The 12,913-nt window shown below is 41.7% G+C and overlaps 2 protein-coding genes across 3 annotated transcripts; both read right to left on the minus strand.

The window, feature by feature from the left end:
- Nucleotides 1-315: 315 nt before the first annotated feature.
- On the minus strand, nt 316-8,192 carry LOC311114762 (histone H3-like centromeric protein A). 2 transcript variants are annotated; one of them, XM_084157234.1, is made up of 5 exons: nt 8,122-8,192; nt 4,930-5,110; nt 4,618-4,748; nt 3,902-3,976; nt 316-937 (listed from the first exon to the last, which is right to left on the minus strand). In XM_084157234.1, exons 2-5 carry the CDS (start codon nt 5,060-5,062, stop codon nt 809-811), a joined length of 468 nt encoding a protein of 155 aa, XP_084013360.1. In that variant the 5' UTR covers nt 5,063-5,110; nt 8,122-8,192; the 3' UTR covers nt 316-808. The 2 variants fall into 2 exon arrangements, with proteins under 2 accessions (XP_084013360.1, XP_084013359.1); XM_084157233.1 differs by having other exon boundaries at nt 4,903-5,110.
- Nucleotides 8,193-8,299: 107 nt separating this feature from the next.
- LOC311115140 (proteasome subunit beta type-7-like) lies at nt 8,300-12,913 on the minus strand. The gene is made up of 8 exons (XM_084157274.1): nt 12,417-12,913; nt 10,459-10,552; nt 10,241-10,338; nt 9,934-10,074; nt 9,569-9,684; nt 9,273-9,331; nt 9,038-9,189; nt 8,300-8,916 (listed from the first exon to the last, which is right to left on the minus strand). The coding sequence occupies exons 1-8, from the start codon at nt 12,479-12,481 to the stop codon at nt 8,805-8,807; spliced, it is 837 nt and encodes a 278-aa protein (XP_084013400.1). The 5' UTR covers nt 12,482-12,913; the 3' UTR covers nt 8,300-8,804.

Raw genomic sequence — 12,913 nt, forward strand, 5'->3', positions numbered from 1 at the left:
GGAACACCACACCATAAGATGAAAATACAAATGAGACAAAGGCGGTGGATAAAACCACATGCACACAAACACCACAGATACCTGTTAAAATTGGGCATGACAAATAACAGGTTAACGTGAAGGAAATGAATGTCCAGGTTCTAAGTATGGATCTGTAGTCCTACAATAGCTGCATGGGTCACCATCTTCAATACAGAAATGAGTCATTAGCAGGTTGTCTACAGACATCATATATTCCACTATATGTAGCTCTATGATTTTATCCCTGCACATATGAACAGAGGTATACAAATGTGAGGCATTTCTAATTCTTTTCGTAATGAATAAAGACATTTATTTAAAATCCAACATGAAAATGATTTATAAAAACATTATTTACAGAAAATCAAATATATCTTACAGATTTTACCAGTATACTACCTTGGCTTAGGTGCCATGAGGCCCAAAACACAGATGAACTAAAGCAGTATACCCAACACAGTGTTTCCCTTCAATGTACAAAAAATATTTCTAAATGCAAAACATTGGTCAATAGTCTTTGCCTGGGTTAGCATTTTGTTACAGCATATATTGAGGTTATAACTAGCATGAACATGGCAAGAACATAATGCATGTATATTTGGGGAAAATTAGGTCCACTGATGCTTTGCATTAAAACACAGCACTGTTAGGTCCTCAACACCCCATTGTCCATGATCCAAGGTCAGATTGGCTGAGCTTGAGTGGTAAAAACAAAATATATTTGAGGCTATAACAGGCCCCACCCCAAGCCAAACTGCTCACTCCTCAATGGCTCATCTGAGCATTCTCAGAGATTATCCACTCCTCGAATTCGCCGGGCAAGCTGAATGTCACGGGGGAACAGCGTTACACGCTTGGCGTGGATGGTACACAGGTAGGCGTCGGAAAACAGTAAAACGAGGAAAGCCTCTGCAGCCTGTAAGAGAAATAATGGTGTCAAATGATGACCAGCAAACTTTGATATTGACAACATCGTTAATAGGGATAAAAAAAAATGAGGGCAGTTATTTTTTTGCAGATGTGTAAATATTTTTTTCTTCTTCAAAATAAGTGTACTATGATGTTGTTATAATACTTTTAAACTGTAAGAGAAGGGTTTAGAGCAGGGGTCTACAACGGTTTGATCGCGAGCTACCAGTAGCTGCAATTTTCACACGTTCCACCGCAAACGGTCATAAACAAATCTCACAAGTATCAGACACCGCAAACTCCTAGCTATTATTTAACCAATGCAACATTGACATTATCCCACCCTGGTTAGCCACTATTGGCTTAAAAGGCCAAACCTAACACAATATCTGCCAATTCATTTCCAGCAATATTGCCCCTTTTTTTCTGTGTGGTGCGGGCGTTTGTCTATCACTCCGTGTGTAGCCACTGCCAGTTGATGTGATAACAGTCTTGTGGGTTGACAGAAATACTTTACATTTACATTTTACATTTTAGTCATTTAGCAGACGCTCTTATCCAGAGCGACTTACAGTTAGTGAATACATATATATTTTTTTTAATACTGGCCCCCCCCTGGGAAACGAACCCACAACCCTGGCGTTGCAAACGCCATGCTCTATCAACTGAGCTACATCCCTGCCGGCCATTCCCTCCCCTACCCTGGACGACGCTGGGCCAATTGTGCGCCGCCCATGAGTCTCCCGGTCGCGGCCGGCTGCGACAGAGCCTGGATTCGAACCAGGATCTCTAGTGGCACAGTTAGCACTGCGATGCAGTGCCTTAGACCACTGCGCCACTCAGGCAAAGTTTGCAAATAGCAAATAAATTATATAATTTCTCATTATATACTTTCCCCAAAACCTTCTCAATTGAATGTTAACTGCTAAGTAGGCTTACTTGGCAGAAGTATATAATGAGAAATTATATAATTTATTTGCTATTTGCAAACTTTGCCATGAAATAGGCAGCAGCAGTACAGAACCATCACTAGACCGGCACATTAGAAGGCACACTAGATGCGCAATTAAAGGGGAGTTACACGTAAATCTATTTATTTATACCAAAAAAAAGATAAACTTCATAAATCTAAAACCAGTCAAATTAAAACTGAGAAGACAATTTGGGGAAGAAAAAAAAAATATCAGATTTTATAGGGCCCAACTTAAGTTTTTTTTATTAACCATTATTTTTTTTAGGGTATATTTCTCGTGTACACTAAGGAGCTGGGGAAGAGTAGCATGGGAGAGGAGAAGAATGTGCTTATTCGAAAAGTTAGTAGCTCGCGACATGTTTCATTTTTAAAAAGTAGCTCTCATGCTAGAAAATGTTGGCGACCCAGTGGGGGGGAAAAAGTATTTAGTCAGCCACCAATTGTGTAAGTTCTCCCACTTAAAAATATGAGAGAGGCCTGTAATTTTCATCATAGGTACACGTCAACTATGACAGACAAATTGAGAAAATCACATTGTAGGATTTTTCATGAATTTATTTGCAAATTATGGTGGAAAATAAGTATTTGGTCACCTACAAACAAGCAAGATTTCTGGCTCTCACAGACCTGTAACTTCTTGCACCTGCACCTGTTTGAACTTGTTATCAGTATAAAAGACACCTGTCCACAACCTCAAACAGTCACACTCCAAACTCCACTATGGCCAAGACCAAAGAGCTGTCAAAGGACACCAGAAACAAAATTGTAGACCTGCACCAGGCTGGGAAGACTGCATCTGCAATAGGTAAGCAGCTTGGTTTGAAGAAATCAACTGTGGGAGCAATTATTAGGAAATGGAAGACATACAAGACCACTGATAATCTCCCTCGATCTGGGGCTCCACGCAAGATCTCACCCAGTGGGGTCAAAATTATCACAAGAACGGTGAGCAAAAATCCCAGAACCACACGGGGGGACCTAGTGAATGACCTGCAGAGCGCTGGGACCAAAGTAACAAAGCCTACCATCAGTAACACACTACGCCGCCAGGGACTCAAATCCTGCAGTGCCAGACGTGTCCCCCTGCTTAAGCCAGTACATGTCCAGGCCCGTCTGAAGTTTGCTAGAGTGCATTTGGATGATCCAGAAGAGGATTGGGAGAATGTCATATGGTCAGATGAAACCAAAATAGAACTTTTTGGTAAAAACTCAACTCGTCGTGTTTGGAGGACAAAGAATGCTGAGTTGCATCCAAAGAACACCATACCTACTGTGAAGCATGGGGGTGGAAACATCATGCTTTGGGGCTGTTTTTCTGCTAAGGGACCAGGACGACTGATCTGTGTAAAGGAAAGAATGAACTGGGCCATGTATCGTGAGATTTTGAGTGAAAACCTCCTTCCATCAGCAAGGGCATTGAAGATGAAACGTGGCTGGGTCTTTCAGCATGACAATGATCCCAAACACACCGCCCGGGCAACGAAGGAGTGGCTTCGTAAGAAGCATTTCAAGGTCCTGGAGTGGCCTAGCCAGTCTCCAGATCTCAACCCCATAGAAAATCTTTGGAGGGAGTTGAAAGTCCGTGTTGCCCAGCGACAGCCCCAAAACATCACTGCTCTAGAGGAGATCTGCATGGAGGAATGGGCCAAAATACCAGCAACAGTGTGTGAAAACCTTGTGAAGACTTACAGAAAACATTTGACCTGTGTCATTGCCAACAAAGGGTATATAACAAAGTATTGAGAAACTTTTGTTATTGACCAAATACTTATTTTCCACCATAATTTGCAAATAAATTCATAAAAATCCTACAATGTGATTTTCTGGATTTTTTCTCTCTCAATTTGTCTGTCATAGTTGACGTGTACCTATGATGAAAATTACAGGCCTCTCATCTTTTTAAGTGGGAGAACTTGCACAATTGGTGGCTGACTAAATACTTTTTTCCCCCCACTGTAACAGTTCTTCAAATAAGCACAGGAGTGGGAACCAACCTACCTCCTGCAAGGCCAGAAGAGCATACACCTGCCATCTCATGAAGTCCCTGCTATACGTCTGGCACACCTCCCGAACCTGCGTAGACAACCTGAGTAAACAACCTTGCAATTCACTGTAGATAAATAATCAGGAAAGATTAACTCAGGGTAGCAACTTGAAGTGTAAAAACAAGCATTTTAGTTTATCCTTCCAAATTAAGACACTACCAGTTTACCAGACCCTATACATGCATAAATGCTTGATTTTGCTGCGGCAATTCTATCATTGCAATGATTTTGTCCAACTTGTCAAGAAAATGCACTGACAAGGGAATGTTTGGTGACATGTGGCTTAATTGGTTGAAATTGCAAACCCCCTTTTTGTAGTGCGGTGATTGGTCAGTTTTGTGTGATAATATTGCGATAATTTGACTGTTGTATGCGGTAATAGTGCGGTGATTGGTCAAATATGCAAGCTCTCGCATAATATGCGGGGCATTGTTGATTTAGCAAAAAAAGAATGATCGCTAAATGCTGGAGACCCACATAGAGCAAAGTTCACAGGGCTAATATGCATTATCAACAACAAGTAATGTATTGTCAGACAGTGGCAGCATCCATCTTAGAATGTAAGGTGACTATAGACAAAATGGTGGTTATAAAATCGGTCCTCAGGAGCCATGTGCTAATCAACCTCTACCAGACAAGACAGTGGTGACAGAGCCAGGGGTATCGTACCAGGCGTGCAAACGGTCCTTTGCGCAAAAGCAAGTCAGTGCTCTTTTGGTACTTGCGAATTTCCATCAGAGCTCGGGTGCCAGGGCGAAACTTCCTCTTCTTTCGCGGGGAGGGAGCTGGACCTGCAGAGGCTAGAGAGACCAAAATCAACTTTAAAAACAATGGGAACAAAACCTTATAATAAAATGTATTCATTGAAACAGTATTAACTAGTGGTCACATACATAGCTAAACAAAAACAGTTTGCTTCAGTGTCAGCATTGAGAAGCCATGAGACCAACCCACATTCCCCCGCTTCCCTGTTCTCCTCACCCGATGGTCCGCTCAGCCGTGGTGCCTGTGCCTTTGATGTTGAAGCAGGCGCAGTTGGGGCTGGAGGCCGACGCTTGGGTGTTGCACCCTTGCGCCGGCTTGCAGAAGAACTGTCAGGATCGCGACGAGGCATCCGCCAATACTAGTTCACAACACGGCGTCAATGAAGCCAAACTGTTGCCTGATGGTGAAGAGGAGATGGAGAAAAGTAATGCTTTGTGACTTGCTCCAGTATTGACCATATAGCTTGCATGGTCTTCGTCATTAATCTTGCATCACACACACACACCTCTGAACCTCTGTTAGCCATATGGTGCATATTGGAAATGAAGACTAAAAATCCCCTTACGACAGAGGTGTCAAACTCATTCTACGGAGGGGCCGGAGTATCTGCTCATTTTTGTTATTTCCTTTCAAAATTGTCCAATTAAAACCTAGACAACCAGTTGAGGGGAGTTCCTAACTAATTCATGACCTTAATTGATTACTCAAGTACAAGGGTCGAGTGAAAACCCGCCGACACTCTGCCCTCCATGGAATTAATGAGTGAGGGTGTTAAATTAATCTAGACCGGGCACCCGTGTAGGCGTGTTTTGCACCGGCTGAAAGTTTATCACATTCGATTTGGAACCAGGCTGCCTCCCAGGAGTGAGCCAGGTGCCTCTCTGTCCGACGGCGAACTCGGCTCAAAACAAAAGTGACATAATTAAGCATGTGTACTAATAGATGTATTTTATATACGCTTTCCATTACAAGTAGAATCTCACAGTCGCTTTAAAAACAAAAATTAACAAAAATGTTTGGGGGATCTGGCAGTTCTAGAGTGATGGTCTTCCACAGCTTTAGATGATAGGCAGTTCGGAAAGGTAGTATCTTGAGCGGAGGGAGCATAGATGGAACAGCCAGGCAGAGAGGTAGAAACATCTGACAAACAGGCCACGGAGCTCTTCTTCGGGCACCTCGTTGTTTTTTATGTTCACATCTCCTTCTCCGTAGGTAGGCTGGATCGTTCAATATTGAAATGTAGCACCCACCTGGGTGATGCTTCAGCAACTGTAAAAGCAGCAGTATATCTACTACTCCTCAGCAGTAGTCTGGAAAAGCCCCCTATGAGGCGAGCCTCTGCATCTCCTCACACCGCTGTCAACTTCCCTCTAGGAACCGGGGCAAGTGGCCAAAAAGCTGATGCTGTTTATCTGGTGTTGCTGCATCATTCAAATCATACTATTTTAGCTAGCCAAGCCAAAAACAAGTTATCAAAAACAAAAAACGTTGATTTAAAAATTCAGTAAAAAAACACTTAAAACAAAAGTACCATATTTACAGAGCTCTCTGCCTAGGCTACCTCAGGGCGCCATGACAACCACGGAATTATTGTAGTAATGAGTCCGATTCTCTATTCACATGCAAAAGTGATTGCTGAAAAATGTACATATCTGCCGTGGGGTCACGTTCAGGGGGGCGGGTCACGTTCAGGGGGGCGTTCTGATAGGTGCAACGTTCTTCAGTACATCGAAACATTCTGAGGATAGTCTCCTGAGTGGCGCAGTGGTCTAAGGCGCCGCATCGCAGTGCTAACTGTGTCACTAGAGATCCTGGTTCGAATCCATGCTCTGTCGCAGCCGGCCGCGACTCATGGGCGGCGCACAATTGGCCCAGCGTCGTCCAGGGTAGGGGAGGGAATGGCCGGCAGGGATGTAGCTCAGTTGATAGAGCATGGCGTTTGCAACGCCAGGGTTGTGGGTTCGATTCCCACGGGGGGCCAGTATTAAAAAATATATATATAAAAAAAAATATATATATATTTTATATATATATAAAAAAAATGTATTCACTAACTGTAAGTCGCTCTGGATAAGAGCGTCTGCCAAATGACTAAAATGTATAAGCAATCTGTTATACATAAAACATTATACAACGGATGGGTCTAATCCTGGATGCTGATTGGTTAAAACCGCATTCCAGCCGGTGTCTGTTCCACAAGTTACCACCAGCTAAAGCTATGACATTTAAATGCCCATTTACTCTGTTCCATCTCACTGCGCAATCACCTGTCTCATCAGCCCAGCCTGGCAATTTATAAACTTGATCTCCACTATAAAAAGCATCTAGACATTATCTCACATTTTTGTTAGACTAGCATTTGATTTTCAACAGCGGAGATTTTTATAAACCTTTCAATATTGAAATTCGATCTTCAGTTGTCCCATAGTAATGAAAGAGTTGGGACGAGACAGACAGGTTCTCAGCCAGTCGAAATCATGAATCAGCTGGCATAATTTGTATGTATATATAAAGAAATGTCAACAGAAAACAGGTAAAACGAAACGCAGCTAGATTGCTTTATTTCCTGTTTAAAGTGATTGTGTTGGCTAGCTCCTCTGAACAACAGTGCATTTTCTATGCCAGGCGAAATCGCGCATCATCAGCTCATTGTTATGGACCTATCCAAATAAATGTCACTAGAAAACAACTTAAACAAACGCCATTGTAGCTACTTTGCTGTTATTCTGTCTGCAGTGTTTGACGTGACTAAATTAGCCGTAGTTGTTGGCTAGCTAGCAAGCAAGGGATAAGAACGTTGCCAGCAAGTATGGCAATGGAACATTTAGAACGAACGACTGGGTCGCGTCCATAGATACAGAACAAAAATACTTAACGACTGGGTCGCGTTTCTGGCAACCGAACCGATAGAACGAACGACCAGCAGCTTGGGTAGCAACCTTAGATTTGTGTCGGGACTATATCTCGTGGAAGGATGAATACATTCATCAACATAACGTTTATGTATTATCACTTAACGTTAAGTATCTGAACGTTCTGTAAGGTTGCACCGTCCTGAACATGCCTCTGAACCAAACCAGGGGCAAACTAACTGGAAACAATGCAAAACAGCATTTACTCAAAAGGTAGCAAGCAGATAGTTCACCAACTTGCCACAAGCTACTTACAGTAACTAGTTAGCTAGCTAGCATCGAGTTGAACACAGAGAATTTGGTAAATCAAGAATAAGCTAACGGTAACTGGCACGTTCATTTCAGGGAGGTAAGAAAGCTAAGTAACTAGCTAGTTCTTCAGAGCTTTGGGCATCTACTAAATCAGCCATCTACATTGAGCAAGCATGGCACCGCTAACTTAGCAAACCATACAGAGCTAGCATAATCTTTGAACGTGTCGAAATGTCACACTTACCAGCCGATACAAATCTTATGTGAAGAGCTTTTTGTCAACAATGCACCAAAGACTAAACTTCTCCCTGAACCAACGTCACCAAAATTCAAATAATGCTCGTTGGAGTCCGTCTCCTTGCAGAGCCAATGAGATTTATCGATGGGCAAATAAAAACGCCTCGTTTACCGTTACTCCAATGGGTGGTGTCAGAGAAAGTGAAGCTGCTTGTTTATTGGACCAGTCACATCAGTCAGCTCGAGCATCTGATTTGCAATGACATTAACAACGTACAGTGACATATACAACAATGAGACAGATATTTCACCGGATGTATACATGTGAAGCATTTGGTTAGTTATACAAATCTTTGGTACAGTAGCAACAGCATATCTAGCAGTAATATGTCATAACTCTAGTAATATAACAAAGTAGCTTGTAATAGTAAGAACAATTATACAGACATATTCAACATTAGATTTAGATGTGTGTATGGTTTGGTGTGTGGGGTTATCATAGTGACCGTGCTGTACTATTGCATGCATGTTCTGGTAGAAACTGCTAATAGGTTTAATACAAATGTCAAAATGCATTAATTGTATTTTGGTAGTAAGTACCGGTCAGGATTTAGAATTAAAGTAGACACTTTTACTAATGAGTTTTGGAATTCATGAGTGTGTTTGATAATGCCTGCAGCAGCAAACGTTTCACTGAGTGTCCATAAGCTGAATTGATTCATCAAGAACATCCAGAGGCAGGGGTGTGACCGTCTTTGTCAAAACTGCAGTGGTGCCAGGCTTGTACTTGTACTGTCCTTCTCTGGAAACAGGCAAAGAGAAAGGAAAGATTTACAGTATATTATAAATTCCCGTTGTGAATAATCAAGTAATATTCACACAATTGTGTTAGTTGTAGCCCAATAGAAACTTGTATAGCTCACTTTTTCCCCTTTTGGGCAGGCTGGTCATAGCCCCTAAGATACTGCACCCCTGCCTGAGTGATGACACACAGGTCCACATTACTACCAGAGCCCAGGTCACAGAAAATCCCAGCAGTAATGGCATCCCGCACCAGCTTTTTAGCCTCTTCCAGCTGAGCAAGATAGACAGATAAGACAGGTGAGCAATACATTGTATGAAATTAACAACTGTTCAATGAAAATAACTGCACCTCACCTCCATGTTTGGTCTGTATCTGTCCTCAAAGATAGAAATAGCTGCCCCTGCTCCTGAACCTGCAAATACAACGGCAGTACTGTTACCTTTTTCTAATGTTTCAATATTCAATACAACTTCATACCATTAGAAGCTCTTCCCACGGCCCAGATGCATTATTTGATGGCAATAGATGATTACCAAAGACAAAGAATACAGCCAAAATCTATCTGTGATCATGATGGACTGAAACACAACACATTCTCCATCGCTGACAAAGTCAAGCATTGACTAGATAAACAAATGGAGAGCAATACCCATAGTAAGGAATGGTAATTTGTCGTAGGAGCCGTGTGGGTAGACACTGTAGAGGTGAGCGCCAGTCACATCCACACCTCCAACAATCAGAGAGGAGCCAATATGTCCCTGGTACCTGGAGTGGAAGCATTGCGGAAGCCACAATTCAGGTGTAGAGAGCTACAATGTAATAGCATCATCATAATGTTTGTGATAAAAATGTGTTGTTGTAATCAAATGAGGGATGTGATATCATTTATGAAGGCACTATTGTGGCAGTTATTTTATATTATGGCCTGGAAAGTAACTCTATTTTCAGCACTGAGAATGGCCACTGTAGATGTCTTATTTTCCCATCGTCACAGACTCATTCATGCTCTCTCACCTGAAGAGCATCTGTTTCAGTTGTCGGGTAACCGTGACAACAAGGGGAGGGCGTCCTGTGCTGAGTGAGTGTAGCTCCACATTGGATGACATCATCTGAGTGGTTACTTCTGCATCTGCAGCCACACCTGCTCCACAACAGCTACAATAAAAACTGAGATTAGTGGGTGAAACACAGTGGTTCAAATAGACTTCAACAAAAGCCTCTGTCTGTGCATACCATTGTGCAGGGGCTGATGTTGAACTACATAGGGGTTACACAAAGTACACTATTATACTGTACGAGGTGTATTCTTTGTGGCACTTACTAGATGTTGGGTGCAATGTAGTGGATCTTCATGCAATTCTTGTCAGCTACCACCATGTCATCAGTGGCTCTTGTGTCCGCTCCAAGTATCACCCCATCCTGTGAAAGGAGGGAGGAAACCCAAACTATAATCATACTTAGTGAATGAATTGTGCGGAGCTCAATCCTGAGAAGGCTACATCACAGTAAGCGGAAAATGTGTAATATACTGATTCTCACCTTGAAGACTATGCCAGCGATGGTGGTTCCAGTCTTCCTTGCCTTAGGAGAACTGTAACCAAGCTCTGACAAATTCCCCTCCAACACAGCATTCCTGCAAAGTGAGCACTTGTTATTATGCAATGTTGGATATGTTTAGAGGAGCTGGCTTTGTGTTGGCCTAAGTAGAGCCCGACCAATCACTGGGGCCAAGTACATCACTGGGGCCAAGCTTCCTGCCATCCAGGACCTCTATACCAGGCGGTGTCAGAGGAAGGCCCTAAAAATTGCAAAGACTCCAGACACCCTAGTCATAGACTGTTTTCTCTGCTACCGCACGGCAAGCGGTACCTTAGCGCCATGGTTTTTCTATGTCCAAAAGGCTCCTTAACAGCTTCTACCCCCAAGCCATAAGACTGCTGAACAGTTAATCAAATGGCTACCCAGACTATTTGCATTGATCCCCCCTTTTTAATACGCTACTTGCTGTTTATCATCTATGCATAGTCACTTTACCCCTACCTACATGACCATATTACCTAAATTACCTAGATTAACCTGTTCCCCCACACATTGACTCGGTACCGGTACCCCCTGTATATAGCCTCGTTATTGTTATTTTATTGTGTAATTTTTGGGGGACTTTAGTTTATTTAGTAAATATTTTCTTAACTCTTATTTTTCTTAAAACTGCATTGTTGGTTAAGTTTTTTTTACAGTAAGGTCTACACCTGCTGTATTCGGTGCATGTGAAAAATAACATTTGATTTCATTTGATTTTGACCGATATCTCGGTCCACCGATATTATCTGCCGATATTGGCCTTTTAACACTATATCGATATCAGCCGATAACCGATATTCAATAAATAGGACGAAAAACTGGAATTTCATGCTTATCTGAACACTTGTGGCCATTCTCATGATGTGTTATTATTGTCACAATGTATGAAATCAACATTTGAAGCATAGTTATTGGACAATTGCTCTTTTGGATGGCAATTTATGAAAATTCTGTGAGGAAAAATGACACTTTTTAATTTCCCTGATATATAACAGTATATCTGCAGATACATCTGTGTCGGTAAGTTTGCTAAAACTGCATTTACATGGTAACAATATGTAGGCCTACAGTAATTATTCTGTTTTAAACTGTGCGATATTGTTAATTATTTTTCTGTAGGTTCACCATTTTACACAACCTGACAAAATCTTTATAAAATTCAGAATAAATGACATTCTAATTAGCCACATTTATATCAGTTTCTTTAACAATTTCAGACAGGTACAGTAATTAAAGGACAATTCTGCCACTTTTCAACCTCATATTCATCTCCAGCACCAAACCAGTGTTTACATATGTGAAAACAGTGTGTGTCTATGATTTGTGGTTAAAAAGATAAGGTCCTAAAATTGTTTAATCACAGGGTAGGATTAAAAGTCAAAAAGTGATTTTCAAAACCTGCTACAAGGGAAGGTATTTTCTTGCTCCCCACATCACCGCGAATCTGTGTTTGAAAATCACTGTTTTAACTTTTGATGTAATGGGGTAGAACTTTTTTACTTTGTATTTTATCTACAAAACCTGCCATTTTCACATATGTTGACAGTCCAGAGGAGGCTGGTGGGAGGAGCTATAGGAGGAATGGAATAAATGGAACTGAGTCAAACATGTGGTTGCCATATGTTTAATATCGTTCCAATAATGCCATTCCAGCCATTACAATGAGCCTGTCCTTCTATAGCTTCTCTCACCAGCCTCTGGTTGATGTTGGTATTGTGATGGAGATAATGAAAATTAGGTTGAAAAGTGGTGGAGTTGCCCTTTAATTGCGCGCGAATTGGGTCTCGACCAATATCATGGTCTTGACTCAGCCCCTGACATCCACCACAAGAACTTTCACAATACATACATTTTTTATATTTTTTGCAGTAAATGTTTCTCAAATTACCCTGTGGACCACTGAGAAATTAACTCACCTGCGAGTGTTTTCAAAGGAAAAACCAGCGCTTTGAGGTTGGCAAGGTCGGGAATTATGGAGCATCTTCAATCAAAGATGGACGAACGAATCCACAACCCGAGAGCCCTCAGGTGAAAGGTGAGAAAGCCTACTGCACTTTACTTTTCTACCCCTTTTACTTTGTTAAACGCTGTCACGGTAAACTGAGTCGGCTGGAAGTGTCAGCATTTCGTGGGGAGAACTCTTTCACTTTCAATTTTAACACATCATAGCCTCGACGAATCAAAATATGGTATAGGCCAGGGAGAACAAAATGGTAATGTCTAGAAGGGATACAGCTTTTGTTAAATGAACGTCAAAAGTAGATTTGTTTTAATTTTAGCTAAGCCTTTTCTTAACCTTAATCTAATTATCCTAACCTGCTGCGTAAATTCTAACCTGCTACAAAAAGTCAAATCTGACAAACTGTATACCATCTAGTCAAAACCGAACAAAATGGATTCTCAATGGCTGGTT

The sequence above is a fragment of the Coregonus lavaretus genome (assembly GCF_964263955.1).
Source record: "Coregonus lavaretus genome assembly, chromosome: 3".
Taxonomy (NCBI): Eukaryota; Metazoa; Chordata; class Actinopteri; order Salmoniformes; family Salmonidae; genus Coregonus; species Coregonus lavaretus.

Bases quoted from the DNA above. Each gene is read 5' to 3' on its own strand.
- LOC311114762 (XM_084157233.1), bottom strand. From the start codon at position 5,062: ATGCCTCGTCGCGATCCTGACAGTTCTTCTGCAAGCCGGCGCAAGGGT. The intron at 3,977-4,617 runs GTACGATACCCC...TTGTCTACGCAG, and splicing joins AAGGACCGTTTGCACGCCTG to GTTCGGGAGGTGTGCCAGAC. The intron at 938-3,901 runs GTAGGTTGGTTC...TTTCTCTTACAG, and splicing joins CTCTTCTGGCCTTGCAGGAG to GCTGCAGAGGCTTTCCTCGT.
- LOC311115140 (XM_084157274.1), bottom strand. From the start codon at position 12,481: ATGCTCCATAATTCCCGACCTTGCCAACCTCAAAGCGCTGGTTTTTCC. The intron at 9,190-9,272 runs GTGAGGTGCAGT...TATCTTGCTCAG, and splicing joins GATACAGACCAAACATGGAG to CTGGAAGAGGCTAAAAAGCT. The intron at 8,917-9,037 runs GTGAGCTATACA...GCCTGTTTCCAG, and splicing joins CCTGCCCAAAAGGGGAAAAA to AGAAGGACAGTACAAGTACA.